This window comes from Sinohyriopsis cumingii, chromosome 19 (genome assembly GCF_028554795.1).
Source record: "Sinohyriopsis cumingii isolate HCF-2022 chromosome 19, ASM2855479v2, whole genome shotgun sequence".
NCBI classification, from domain to species: domain Eukaryota; kingdom Metazoa; phylum Mollusca; class Bivalvia; order Unionida; family Unionidae; genus Sinohyriopsis; species Sinohyriopsis cumingii.
This window is the reverse complement of record NC_142979.1, coordinates 11,941,982-11,957,451: the sequence shown is the minus strand read 5'-3', so window position 1 is coordinate 11,957,451 and position 15,470 is coordinate 11,941,982. Positions and strand designations below refer to the sequence as shown.

General features: G+C 32.0%; 1 protein-coding gene across 1 annotated transcript in view; it reads right to left on the bottom strand.

Annotated features, from left to right (window-relative positions):
• LOC149775140 (serine/threonine/tyrosine-interacting-like protein 1) overlaps positions 1 to 15,470 on the bottom strand; it is a 30,410-nt gene that overhangs the window by 12,923 nt on the left and 2,017 nt on the right. The window contains exons 2-6 of the mRNA XM_089943320.1: positions 9,213 to 9,274; positions 5,575 to 5,674; positions 4,141 to 4,209; positions 2,556 to 2,623; positions 1,041 to 1,186 (exon numbers count right to left, since the gene is read on the bottom strand). Of these exons, the coding sequence (XP_089799446.1) occupies positions 1,041 to 1,186; positions 2,556 to 2,623; positions 4,141 to 4,209; positions 5,575 to 5,674; positions 9,213 to 9,274 (445 nt within the window). The remainder of the gene's footprint in view (positions 1 to 1,040; positions 1,187 to 2,555; positions 2,624 to 4,140; positions 4,210 to 5,574; positions 5,675 to 9,212; positions 9,275 to 15,470) is intronic.

Below are 15,470 nucleotides of genomic sequence, written 5' to 3'. Positions count from 1 at the left end.
GAAACAAGCATTTGTTTGGTTCTCCAAAGCTGGCCTTTAGTGGTGACTTAAATAATGCACGCATATTTCATCAAGGAAAGCCAACTACAATCTTCGAGAAAAACAAAGAACTTTTTTACAATGAAGTCAGTACCAAACTTAAATAAAAGCAATGGAATCTGATGGATTTTTTTCATTTTCTGGCATGACTGGAACATGTTTACTGTGCCGTGAAAGTTTCCTTTTTGCAGGGAAAAAGTTTGTACAAATGCTACCAATGGCGGCTTAAAATGCAAACTAAGTTTTACTGACCTGGGACATACTGAAAAGTAAATGTGCTTCATCATTCATTACGTGATTGTGCTATGTTTATCCACTGAATTCAGACATGTGACAAAATTATTTAATATTTTTAATCTGTGTGGATTTTTTCGATGGAATTACTTGTATTGTGGATTCAATGTATGTGATGAGATTCGCGGGTGAGTAAACGGTGTTGATACTCTATTCATGCTATACATAAGACATGTATATATAAACAGTATACATGTATCTGTACCAATCCATGGTTCTCTAAATAAAGTAAAATAATGTATATGCCTTATGTTTTCACAACAGGTGTATTTCCCATTTAATATGCACCAGTTTAAGATGGTAACTGTGCCAATGAAGCACGTATTTTACCATCTGCATTTATTACCTAAACGCCCCCGCAAATTTGTTGGGGTACATGCATCATTTTCTTCAGCTAACTGACCTGGTTGCTTATAACACAGTTTGGTATATAACATGGTTGGGTTTTATGGCTCCCAACTATCATATTCTAGCGGGATCACACTGTGTGTGTATATATATATATATATATATATATATATATATATATATATATATATATATATATATATATACCTGTAAATACAAATATGTTTTCTAATGCTACCTTAACAGATTAATATTGTTTTAAAAAAATTTAAGAATAGTTATCAGCAAAAAGACGTAATCACAAAATCTCAGCTAAAATGAATATTAAAATTATTTTTGTTAAGTTAAGTTATACTCACAAAGTTTCAGCCTCAACACAGCAGTTGATGTGACCTTTGATTTTCAGGTCTTTCTGGATGTAGGGAGCATTACCTTGCCTCCAGTTGCCTAGATACAGGAACCCTGGGATTATCTCTGTTGGATATGGCTTCAACTCGTCCATCTCCTACAACAAACAGAATTCCAAAGTAACAAAGGTCGTCTTTGTGATTTTGATCTATCACCTCTTAGATATCACTTATGATTCCAACTTGAATTCCCTGTAAGGTGAACAGTCATTACACTTTGCCTTTCTCTATTAATACAGAGTCCAAATTATATGCCATTCTCTATATTAAACTGAAATGCATAATTGGAAACTGACCCCTCAGAAAATGAAGTATGCTTTGCCTAGCCATTTGCACATAAGTTTTTTTAGAACTGGTGATTTTGTTTAGAAAAAGACTGCTGAGTGATTGAAAAAAAGATCCCTATCTTTATTATATAAATTTTATGAACACTGGATTAAAAATGTTGAAGTTATAGGGAGTTGAATTTGTATATATCACAGCACAGTAACCTTTTATACTAGTTGTCCTGCTTGATTAGGCAATCTTTTTATTTTGTATAAATCACAGTTCATGTAACTATTATTTTGTATAAATCACAGTTCATGTAACTATTATTTTGTATAAATCACAGTTCATGTAACTATTATTTTATATAAAGCACAATTCATGTAACTATTATTTTATATAAATCACAGTTCATGTAACTATTATTTTGTATAAATCACAATTCATGTAACTATTATTTTATATAAATCACAGTTAATGTAACTATTATTTTGTATAAATCACAGTTAATGTAACTATTATTTTGTATAAATCACAGTTCATGTAACTATTATTTTGTATAAATCACAGTTCATGTAACTATTATTTTATATAAATCACAGTTAATGTAACTATTATTTTGTATAAATCACAGTTAATGTAACTATTATTTTATATAAATCACAGTTAATGTAACTATTATTTTATATAAATCACAATTCATGTAACTATTATTTTATATAAATCACAGTTCATGTAACTATTATTTTATATAAATCACAATTCATGTAACTATTATTTTATATAAATCACAATTCATGTAACTATTATTTTATATAAATCACAGTTCATGTAACTATTATTTTATATAAAGCACAATTCATGTAACTATTATTTTATATAAATCACAGTTCATGTAACTATTATTTTGTATAAATCACAGTTCATGTAACTATTATTTTATATAAAGCACAATTCATGTAACTATTATTTTATATAAAGCACAGTTCATGTAACTATTATTTTATATAAATCCCATTTAATGTAACTATTGTTTACTATAAATAATACCTTTAAAATGATCCATAAGTATAAATGTGCGCAACTTTTAACAAGAAATTTTGTAAAACTAAACTGAAGTAGTCATATAGTTTTATGAATTCTGAGTATTTGAAAAATTAAAGACAATACCAAACTCTGAATGCTTCTTTTAACACTTACCCTGGGCATAAACATAATTTTCTGTGTCCTTAAGAATGGATATAACTTTGAGAATTCCTCGTATCCACCTGAAAAAAATGCATGGTACAGAATTTAACTAAACATTTACACCAGTCTCTGCAATCAGGACAGAAAAGTTTTTCTTCTGGGCCATAGTTCATATTATTATATCAATTTTCATGAATCTACCCCCTCCCATGTTTTCTTTGGCATTTAAGGTCATTCTCTGGGGGGTAAGTCCTATTATTTCTACTAAAGATTTATTTATCACTGAACAGGATACCCCACGATATTTATAACTCACCTACTAACTCACAATAGCTATAACTCACCCACTAACCCACAATAGATATAACTCACCCACTAACTCACGATAGATATAACTCACCCACTAACTCATGATAGATATAACTCACCTACTAACTCATGATAGATATAACTCACCCACTAACTCATGATAGATATAATTCACCCACTAACTCACAATAGATAAAACTTGCCCCACGATAGATATAACTTACCCACTAACTCACAATAGATATAACTTGCCCACTAACCCACAAGAGATATAACTCACCCACTAACCCACAATAGATATAACTTACCCACTAACTCATGATAGATATAACTCACCCACTAACTCATGATAGATATAACTTGCCCACTAACTCACAATAGATATAACTCACCCACTAACTCACAATAAATATAACTCACCTACTAACTCACAATAGACATAACTCACCCACTAACTCACAATAAATATAACTCACCTACTAACCCACAATAGATATAACTCATCCACTAACTCACAATAGATATAACTCACCCACTAACTCACAATAGATATAACTCACCTACTAACCCACAATAGATATAACTCACCCACTAACTCACAATAGATATAACTCACCCACTAACTCACAATAAATATAACTCATCTACTAACTCACAATAGATATAACTCACACCCTAGCTAGTTTAAACCTTTTATGCTAGTGGTATATGGAACTGATCATGAGACAGATGAAGCAGGTTAAATTTAAAACTTATGCTGTTAGTCCTTGCATCCCCCCTATTAAAATTATATTGTTTCGAAAGCTGGCAATAAAGTTGGCATTGAAAAGGTGAATTATGCTTCATATGGAAATTGTGTATAAATGTATTTATCTCCATGGTTTTTTATTAAAAAAACATGACAATATGATACCTTCTGTCCAGAATCTGTCTGTCCATTAACCTATAATCCCATCTAAAACTGCTTTACAGACAATTGTTTGCTCATACTTTTATTGTTGTATAGTGTGTATACAAATACTGTGAGTTATTTAATACCCTAACATCAACACATTCAATTATGCTGAAATGTTACAAAAAATGATGAGATTTCAATTTATTGGATTTAACACAGGCATACAAGAATTTATTTGTTTTTAAAGAAATCAAATTGATAAAAACTGTTTCTTCTTTACATTTCTTATTTCATGCTTTTATTTAAAAGAAAGCACATGTCTAAATTAGTAGACTGAACTTGTCATGCTTAATAACATTTTTAAATTCTCAGTTTCGTCCACATATAGCATACCTTTAAGTATCTTCACTGGGTTTCGACTTCCTGTTTCCCAAAGGAGAGAAGCACAATCACGCGCATCCCCTGTGGAAATAAATTTGATATAAATCAGAAATTATTATAACACACTAAATCAAAACTGAGCTCTTTTGTGTATTTCTAACTATCATCTATCTCCTGATAATGTGCTGGCATATCAGGGTTGAACTGTTCTTTCTAAATCATATAGAGAAAGCATAGACTCTGATCGGACAGCAGCATATCATGCAGATGCATTACCAGTGTTTTGCATCTGTTTTGTCTGTGTGAATAAGTTAACCATGATAATACAGTAATCATCCTCTTATTAGGCCTCCAATTCCTCAATGAAAATGTGGCCATATAACATTGGTGATCTCTCATGTGAGAAACAAAATGATTAAAATATACTTTTCTAGTGCTGGGCAAAGCAACCTTCTAAAAGAGGTGGAATCTCCTGGGAGAGGTTTCCCAAGAGGAAGACTACTGTACAAAATGTTCTATTGATATTGACACATAGAAATAAAAAGAACATTTAAATCTATTTTCTAAAAGACTGTCAGCACTGTCATAAGAAGAATATTTACAAGCTGGTAAGAATGTGTATGCTAGTTTTCATGTCCTAAAAATAATAGAAAAACATTTAATATACCTGGTAAGAAAAAAATATAATATACCTGGTAAGAAAAAAATGTAATATATCTGGTAAGAAAACAATGAGGTATAACTGTTAAGGAAAAAAGTGTAATATACCTAGTAAGAAAACAATGTAGAATAACTGTTAAGAAAAAGTGTAATATACCTGGTAAGAAAAAAATGTAGTAATATACCTGGTAAGAAAAAAATGTAATATACCTGGTAAGAAAAAAATGTAATATACCTGGTAAGAAAACAATTAGGTATAACTGTTCAGGAAAAAAGTGTAATATACCTGGTAAGAAAAAAATGTAATATACCTGGTAAGAAAAAAATGTAATATACCTGGTAAGAAAACAATGAGGTATAACTGTTAAGGAAAAAAGTGTAATATACCTGGTAAGAAAAAAGTGTAATATACCCGGTAAGAAAAAAATGTAATATACCTGGTAAGAAAAAAATGTAATATACCTGGTAAGAAAAAAATGTAATATACCTTGTAAGAAAAAAAGGTAATATGCCTGATAAGAAAACAATGTAGTATAACTGTTAAGAAAAAAATGTAATATACCTGGTAAGGAAAAAATGTAATATACTTGGTAAAATAAACCAAGTGTAATAGACCTCATAAGAAAAAATGCAATATGCATGGTAGGAAAAAATAAATGTAATATTCCTGGTAAGAAAAATACTAATGTAATATACCTAGTAAGAAAAATCCTACTGTAATATAAATTCACCTTGTATGATTAAAAACAATGTAATAAACTTCATAAGAAAAAAAATGTAATATACCTTGTTCATTCTGTTTTGAAGTATTGCTGTCATATACCACAACATTCTGTTTACATTCCAGTTCTGCATCATAAAGGACAGCAAAGCAGCCTTCATTATCCTATAATAAAAAGTTTTCAGTCCTCTAAGTGTCTTGCTGCATTTAACAGTGTCTAAGTGTCTTGTCTTGATGTTTACACAGTTACTACATTTAACTGTGTCTAAGTGTCTTGTCTTTATATTTACACGTTTATTGCATTTAACTGTGTCTAAGTGTCTTGTCTTGATATTTACATGTTTACTGCATTTAACTGTGTCTAAGTGTCTTGTATTGATATTTGCATGTTTACTGTTTTTAACTGTGTCGAAGTGTCTTGCCTTGATATTTACCTGTTTACTGCATTAAACTGTGTCTAAGTGTCTTGTCTTCATATTTACACATTTGCTGCATTTAACTGTGTCTAAGTGTCTTGTCTTGATAATTACATGTTAACTGTATTTAACTGTCTGTCTTGCCTTGATATTTATACGTTTACTGTATTTAGCTGTGTCTAAGTGTCTTGCCTTGATATTTACACATTTACTACATTTAACTGTGTCGAAGTGTCTTGTCTTGATATTTACATGTTTACTGCATTAACAGTGTCTAAGATTCTTGTTTTTATATTTACACATTACTGCATTTAAATGTGTCTAAGTTTCTTGTTTTCATATCCACATGGTTACTGTATTGAATATTAACTTTACAAAAGTATCTTGTCTTTATATTTACATGTTTACTGTATTAAACTGTGCCTAAGTGTCTTGTCTTCATATTTACACATTTGCTGCATTTAACTGTGTCTAAGTGTCCTGCTTTGATATTTACATGCTTACTGTATTTAACTGTGTCTAAGTGTCTTGTCTTTATATTTACATGATTACTGCATTTAACTGTGTCAAAGTGTCCTGCCTTGATATTTACACATTTACTATATTTAACAGTATTTAATTGTCTTGCCTTGATATTTACACATTTACTGTATTTAAGTTTGTTTAAGTGTCTTGCCTTGATATTTACATGTTTACTTGTCAAGTGTTTAGGCTCTAATAAACAGTAACACAAGAAAGAGTGAAAGCAAGCTTTAAAAAAAATTCAATAATTTATTTCCCTGGAAAAATTCTGTAAAAATAAAAAAAAATATGAACTTACAGTTTTATAGAATCAGATCCAAAAATAATTCAAGAATAATCCAAGAATAAAAATGTAGTAGTCCTAATAACAAAATGTTCTACTGATTTCAAGTTCAAATCCCTATGAAGAATCCAAGATGGAAGATGATGACATATGCTGATCTTTAGTGTTTAAGTCTACAGTTCCTGGTAGAAACAAGAATTATCACTCTGGTTTGGGAAATCGAAATAAATTTCTTATAAGAACTTTGATTAAGAATCTCACATGAGCACACATATTTTCCAAGTAAAAGAATTTATCCTTTTTGAATCCAAGTAATTTGAAATGACTCCAAACAGCACAACAGACAACTTCCAGTGTAACAGCCCAGCTTCTACTGAAAATAAGTCTCCAAAACAGAGGTTATATCGTCTCCTAAAGCATAAACAAGGGGTCATGTGATCATGTTCTAGAAGCTTATAGAAATTAGGTACTTGTGAAAGGTCACGAACACCAAGTGTGACCCTGATGAAAACCAATCATTTTTTTCTAAGAAATAAACGTAAAAAATAAATTGTTTACATCTTAAACACATAGTCCCATCATGATCTTGGCAACAACCAATCATTTTGAAATAAAAATAGAACTTGTTTACGTGGTTGCTACAAATTTTGAATCAAGGTCCTGGTATTTATAAAACAGTCAAGGACAAACTATTTTCTGAAAAAACTATCATCTCTAGAGAATAAATTTACATTACAATAGCATGTAATAAAAAAATTAAAAAAAATGAAAACTGACAAGCAATTAAATCAAATATACATAACATACTGTATTTAACTGTCTAAGTGTCTTGTCTTGGTATTTATTATGTTTACTGCATTTAACTGTGCCTAAGTGTCTTGTCTTGATATTTACGTGTTTGCTGTATTTAACTGTGTCTAAGTGTCTTGTCTTGATATTTACATGTTTACTGCATTTAACTGTGTCTAAGTGTCTTGCCTTGATATTTACATGTTTACTGTATATAACAGTGATTAACTGTCTTGCCTTGATATTTACATGTTTATTATATTTAACAGTATTTAAGTGACTTGCTTCAATATTTATATATTTACTGTATTTAACTGTGTTCAAGTATCTTTTCTTGATATTTACACTGTATTTAACAGTGTTTAAATGTCTTGTCTTGATAATTCCATGTTTACTATACTTAAAAGTGTCTAAGCGTCTTGTTTTCATATCTACATGGTTACTGTATTTAACAGTGTCTTGTCTTGATATTTATTTGTTTACTGTATTTAACAGTGTCTAAGTGTCTTGTTTTGTTATTTACATGCTTACTCTATTTAACAGTCTAAGTATCTGCCTACTATATGTATCATTGACCCAAATCTGCATTGACACATCTCATTTTCACAGATCAGGGTCTTCACTGTCAATCTTATTTAGGACTTCCATCAATCACCACAGAACTCCATCTGCCGGCCATTATACTCATAAAGATCTGGGTCTACTCTCAATACATGTGGTCCACAAATAGTGGAATTTGCACCATGTAACAACAAGGATTAATGTATTCATTTTTTACACTGTATTCACTTTATAAGAATATATTAACTTTACAAAAGTGTATTAACATGTACAAACTTAATCAGAGTGTATTAATTTTATAAGTAAGTATTAACTGTATTAAGTGTATGAACTAAATAAGCATCTATTAACTTTATGAGTGTTTGAACTTTGTAAGAATGTTTTAACTGATAAGAATGTATTAATATTATAAAAATGTAATAATTTTACAAGAGTGTATTAACTTTGAAAGAGTGTATTAACTTTATAAGAGAGAGTGTATTAACTTTATAAGAATGTATGAACTTTATTTGAGTGCATTAACATTATATAAGGGTATTAGCTTTAAAAGAGTGAACTGTGTATGAGTGTATTAAATATATTAATCTTGTACATGACAGGTGTTCTTTCACAACTATGGAATTTTAAATCAGGTAACTATATTACAGGATGCCAAGTAGACCAGGGAAGAACTGATTTATCAGAATTCTGGAAATAAGTCAGTATAACCTATTTTCAGTTACAAATTGATGCAAAAAACATGCAAAATTCATAAAATAATGAAAACATGTCTATAAATAGTTAAGTTCAATAATTGTCAATTGTCAGTGCTGCAGAAGCTGAACATGAGTTGACTGTAAGCAATGGGTTGTTCAATGAACATAGTGACAGTTTTCTTTGGAAACAATGTCAGTTATCAATAGAAACTGACAGATTTCAACGTAAACTGTTACAGCAAGCTTCCTGAACTCCTTCAAGCTCACCAATATAGATTGCCAAAAAAATATCTAACTTCCATTGGCATGCAAAAACCCTGTGATAAAAGTACCCTTAATAAATGAACTAGTGCTGCCTGTCATTGGTTAAAGTCCAAAATAGTCCACTTTAATATGATGTTCAAAGTTAGTAGGTAAAAACGTTCAAGGTAAATTACCTTTGGTGCTTTTTTGGCTGTAACCACATGACTTTCATTGTATTCATGCTTTTTTCTTGCATCTGAAAAGGAACCAGTACTTTACTTGACTTGTAAAAACATGATTTTGCTACATTTGCACCTGTAGATGAAAGCATTCCACAAATCCAGCTAATTTTAAGGTGTTGATTTTTTGCACAAACCAAATCATAGAAAGATTGATATGCAAGTCTCTGATCTTGCATGGTTGTGATGAACCTAGTCATGGCAGGTGACAACCTGATTATGTATTTAAAATTAATGAAAATTACACTTACTAACATACTGCCAGGGTTAAAAAATAGATCCAAATAGCATGTATCAAAATAAATTCCATCAATTTACCTAAAGCCCTTAAACAAATAAGGACTAATGCTTAAAAATTTAGTAAGTAATCTACATGCATTATTTTGGCAGTATATTTTAGAAATATATAAACATAAATTTAAGAATTTCAAGTACAAAGGTATGCACATTTTTTCATATATAATTCCAAAGTTCTCACTTGTTATATTGAAATCCCAATCTTTTCTCCATACAAAGATATTATTTGTAATTGAATATTTTCTTGAATAACAAGCATAATTAGTTCATCTTATAATATTATATATTGCAGGAGCAATGCAAATTAAAGAGAACATTCTCTTGATACAAGTTTCAGGTGATGTGCATCATTGTGAGAACAAAAATCCACTTAAATGGGCCTAATATTTGGGGTTAGTGGGTGGTATTTGTTGGCTAGGCCATATCAACATGCTTGCTCCACACATAAATTGAACTGGCAGAGTAAGCCATGCAAATAAAAAATAAGCCCCCCAAAACAAAAGAAATCAGTTCATACTGCATGATCAGACTATATCACTGAAAGTAATTTCCATGAACCAGCAATATGCAGAACATGTGTTCACTGGATACCTGGAAAAACATCCTTGGTATTAACCATTTTGAAGTAAGGTGCCTTGTTCTGCCTTCCAAGAGCATACTGGTCACTTTATATTGGCACTGTTCAGCTCAATACTATACTGAACGTGCCTTTGTATCGCATCCTTACTGATTTTATAAAGGAATAGATCATAATTGTACAAAGCAGTATTGGTAAAATGGATTTAGAGAACTGAAGACTGGGGCCCCAAATGGCCAAGTGGTCTAAAGCGCTCACCATTATGAATCACTGCCATCTCACCTGTCTGCTTAGGCTCGAGTTTCGGACTTGACCAATGTGGGTACGTGAGAAAGCTTGCCAGTAGCTTCTTGTGGGTCAGTGGTTCTTTCCAGGGTTTTCCCGGTTTCTTGCTCCACCATTTATACTGGCCGCCATGTATAGCCCATCTTGTGTTGAAAAAGGGCATTAAACCCTACGACAACAACAACAGAACTGCAGACTTATCATGTAAAACAATGAACAAAACCAAAGAGACCTTGGAAACTTGACCTGAAACTAATGTGTGTTTTTGGATTTTGAATGTAGCTGTAACAATTTTTCATTCAGATCAATACGATGTCTGCAATGTGGCAGTTTATAGTGATGTCTAGCACCGGGGCATCATGCTGCAGACATGTAGCATGATGTCCCACCCAGACACATTATCCTGACACCTGGCCAACCAGTCCTAACACTAACCACTTAATGCTGAGCGACAAGCAAGGCAGCTGCTAGTACCATTTTTGTATAAGTCTTTGGTATGATTCAGCTTGGTTCGAACTGGCAACCTCCACCATCCGGGGCAAATGCTCTAACCACAAGGCCACCGGAGTGGCCCTGAAACTAGTACATATATCCATAACTACAAACAATGCATATAAGGTAACATTAATGGTACTGATTAATTGAGATCTCACGGTATTGATTAATTGTGATCTCATTAATGGTATTGATTAATTGGGATCTCACTCATGGCATTGATTAATTGTGATCTCATTAATGGTCCTGATTAGATATTTGTTTGTGGTCTTCAAGTATCAGAACTACCATTTGTACAACTTTTTTATTAAGAAAAAAATACATTACTATCTTATCTCCATTTATATACAAGATAAGTAATTCAATAATAGTGCTGTTCCAAAACATAAACTAATGCATGTTTTATGTCTTATCAAAATATACCATCAATACATCAGAACATGATACAGTTCGTAAACATGATATAATTAAGATCCAATTTGGTGTTCAGTAAAGGATTTTTCACCCAAAATGCTTTCTAAATGTTGTTGAATACATGTACACACAAAAATATTTATCAAAAAAATGTATTGGGGGTGGATACAAATTACTGTTACTATATTTTTACCTTGCATTCTAATATCTTTCTTTATATAAAAATGAAATATTTTCATTCAATCTCATTAAATTTGTCACTAAGTGTAATGACGGGACTTGCATACTTAAGGTATAGTACATTTTCAACCATAGAAGGCCAGACTTTAATAAAGGAACCCAGTCTACAGGGACACACACAAATCCTATTTCAGTATATATTTGGAAAGATGTTTAATCATTTATGATAGATTTCACTCGGCATGAATGCTTGTCATTTTTTAATCCAATAAAACACTGTATATCGCTGTAAGTCCTGAGGTATTTTAGTCATGAATGAACCTAGATGATCCAGATATTTTTGTATCATGCTTATGACGTCTACTGGACTTGCAGGAAGTCTAGGGTTAGATCCAAAACTGACGTCTAATGCTTTTTTTATACTGAATTTTGATTATGTTATGTATATCTAATTGAATTGTTCATTTGCTAGTTTTTTTTATACATAATTACATGCTATTGTAGTGTAACATTGTATGCTGGATTTGACCTTGTCCAAAACTGAGTTCATTTCTGCTTGACCTTATTGACTTTTTGTTTATATTTCATTTTATGTAAACAACTAATACATAGCTAAATTACTCTCTCTGTGTATGGGCTTGATATCAGGATCATTATTAATAGAAGAAGTAAATATGTTTATTTGAGTCAAAGTTTTGGAGTTTCCTAAGTGAATTACACATAATCCAGGTTATTGTTTTGTAAACATCCATATCATTCTAGAAGGTTAGTTTTCCATTAGGTAATGTTTTTTTCTAGAAAATACTAATTGTTACCCGAGGTCAAGTAGAGTACTACATAATCTTGTGATTGTGAGGATTTGGTCATTCCTACTGTTACATATAGCACTTTCAAGTTGTATTTTGTTGTGACTGTTTAGGCTGAATTTTATTTCTTCAAATTATTGAATTCAAGTGATTATTTTCTCTGGAAATACAAAAGTGCTCTGATAAAATTCTTGGATACAGACATTTACTGGGATTTATACTGAATTGAAACCTGGAATTATATTACTGTGCTTCAACAAAAAACTGTTGACATATCAACACTCTATAAGCTATAACAGACACATTATCACCTTCAGTTTTGGATTTCTTCAGGACTTGTACTGAGTTTTACACAGGACATTAAATTACTAGGATTTGTGTCTGTCATTCTTGATTTAATTCGCAATACTATAAGTCTTTATTTCTCCTTTTCACTTTATATTCTAGGGAAATAAATTATTTGTTAACTTTTACAAAGCAATGTTGTCTTTCACTCTTTTCTGTTACTTATTTTAAGAGCATAAACTCATAACAGATTATTTGGGCTAACAGGTTTACTTTACCAGTTGTAAATCAAATTTTCTCATCGTCAATCTAGCATGTAGATTGAATTTCAAAATGAGCATACACTGAGATTTTCAAAACACATTGAAAGCTGGAATGTATGTTATACCTCCAAATGAAACAACCAAATTATTTGTAAGACGTGTGCAGTCTTGAATAAAGCATGACCTAATTCCTCCTTGAGTAAATGTGATCTTTTTATAGTCTTTAATATGGTTAGTAATAGTTGAAGCTATAAAGGAAAAGCCCAAACAAAACACTGTAAGTATAGCAAAAGTTACCTGGGTCATGTAGATGCATTTACTGAAATTAAATTGTAATTGTTGTTTTAAAATTTAATACTTGAATAACCATAGTTTAACCAAAGTTGAACTTATAGTTAAGTGAAATTTAAACCAATTATTGAATGCTCTGCACATTTAATGCTACCAAAAAGATCATAGACAAAAATTATTGATCACTATGGACTTTTACGATGGTAACCATGTACTAAATTGAGTCACTTAAAGAAAACATCAGATCTATTATAAGAAATAATAATATGAATTTATTTTGAGCATGTGCTGCTTTCACTGTGACATCACAGCATGTGGCATTCAATCCAGTTTGTACTGATCACATCTGTAAGTTCACCTCATCAAAAAATGTCAACATGATTTAGCGCTAACTTTGTCCTATTCCTCTGGCTGTGTTAATAATGATATTCCAGAGAAATGTGTATGCATGAGGATATAAATAAAGTAAATAATTGCCATTTAATGGTATGTGCAATCAAATTCTAACAAATGACACCCATTACTGTAATAGTCAGTTCTGAATGCCTACATGACCAGTATGACTTTCACTATAGCACTATGCACACTGATTTACAGCTGTACTGACACAACTGTGAAAATTGAGTACCATAAAGAAACAGACCATTGACAATTTAAAAATCTGACTGTTAATTTAGATAACCTAATTCAAATCCCTATTAATTCGTCAACCTTCGTGTCAACTATCCAAGAGATACCTCTGCGTATTGCATTATTCAATGCCCAATCAGTAGGACCACCAGAAAAGCACACAGAAATAGTTAATTTTATCAATGACCAGAATACTTATGTCTTTTTCCTGACAGAAACATGGCTAAAAACATCAGGCGATGAGCCCAAGTGTGCAGATCTAACACCCACTGGTTACTCCATCAAGTTGTTCCCCAAAAACTCTCATGGAGGTGGAATTGCTGTCATCATAAAGAACTCCATGATCAAACATCTTAACCACACCCCAACATTCAATTTCGAACACACATCGTTTGAACTAGTCCAAACCACACTCACACTGGAGCAAAGGTCAGTCCGTTTTTTCTACCTATACCACCCTCCTCCTAGTAGAAAAAACAAACTGACTGAATCTCTCTTTTTGGAGCAGTTTCTGAATCTCCTGGACTAAGGAAATTCGACAGGTGGCAACCTTATTATTCTTAGAGATTTCAACTATCACTTTGACTGACCTGGAAACCCAAATACATCAAAACTCCTAGATTCCATTAATGTTTTCAACCTCAAACAGTCAGTTAACCAACCCACCCATAAACATGGTCACATTTTAGACTGGATTCTTCATAGACCTGGTATCCCATGAACTTGCATCAGATCACCTCTGCATTATATACCACCTTGACGTATCAGTCCCTAACCCTCCACCTTTATCTGCTACAAAGAGAAACCTTTGTACTATATATAATACCAAACTAATGCATGACATCCAAGCAAACCTAACAACTTGCTTACCTCCTACAGCAGAACAACTTGATAACTTCCTGCATTCATTGCTCGACAAAATGCCCCAGCTACCAAGTGCAGAGTATCAATTCAAAAGTGTTCTCCATGGTATAGCAGTGTTAGGGACCATCTTCGCACTGCTAAAAGAGACCGCCATAAAGATGAAAGGATTTGGCTTTCCACCAGACTCACTATTCATAAACAAATCAATGAAGCCGCTAAGAAGAATGTCACAAATATAGTCCATGCAGAGAAATCAGCCCACTACACTACTAAGATCATGGAAAGTTCCAGCTGCAAAGAGCTGTTTGAGATTACTAACAAGCTAATGTCAAGGAACAAATCTACACCACTTCCAACTACCTTCTCTCCAGTCGACCTTCCGGACATGTTTACAAATTTCTTCCTTGACAAAGTACAAACCATTAGAGATAAGCTTGACACCATAATTTCAACTGACTCGTCGTCACCATACAGTTGGGATACAGAATTTGAGCAGCAACCATTAGCAGCATTTGAACCTGTCTCTACGGATTTCGTATGTACAATCCTGATGAAGAGTGCACCAAAGTCATGTGAAATTGATCCAATTCCAACATCACTGCTGCTTGAGTGCTTAGATCCAGTATTGCCTTCACTAACTGATGTTATTAATACCTCTCTCTCATCAGGGGAATGCCCATCATTCTTCAAAACTGCCATTGTAAAGCCTCTGCTGAAGAAACCAACACAAGACCATAATGATTAAAAGAACTACCACCCAGTTTCTAATCTCCCATTCATATAAAAAATCTTAGAAAAGGTTGTTCTATCCCAGCTTGTATCTCAT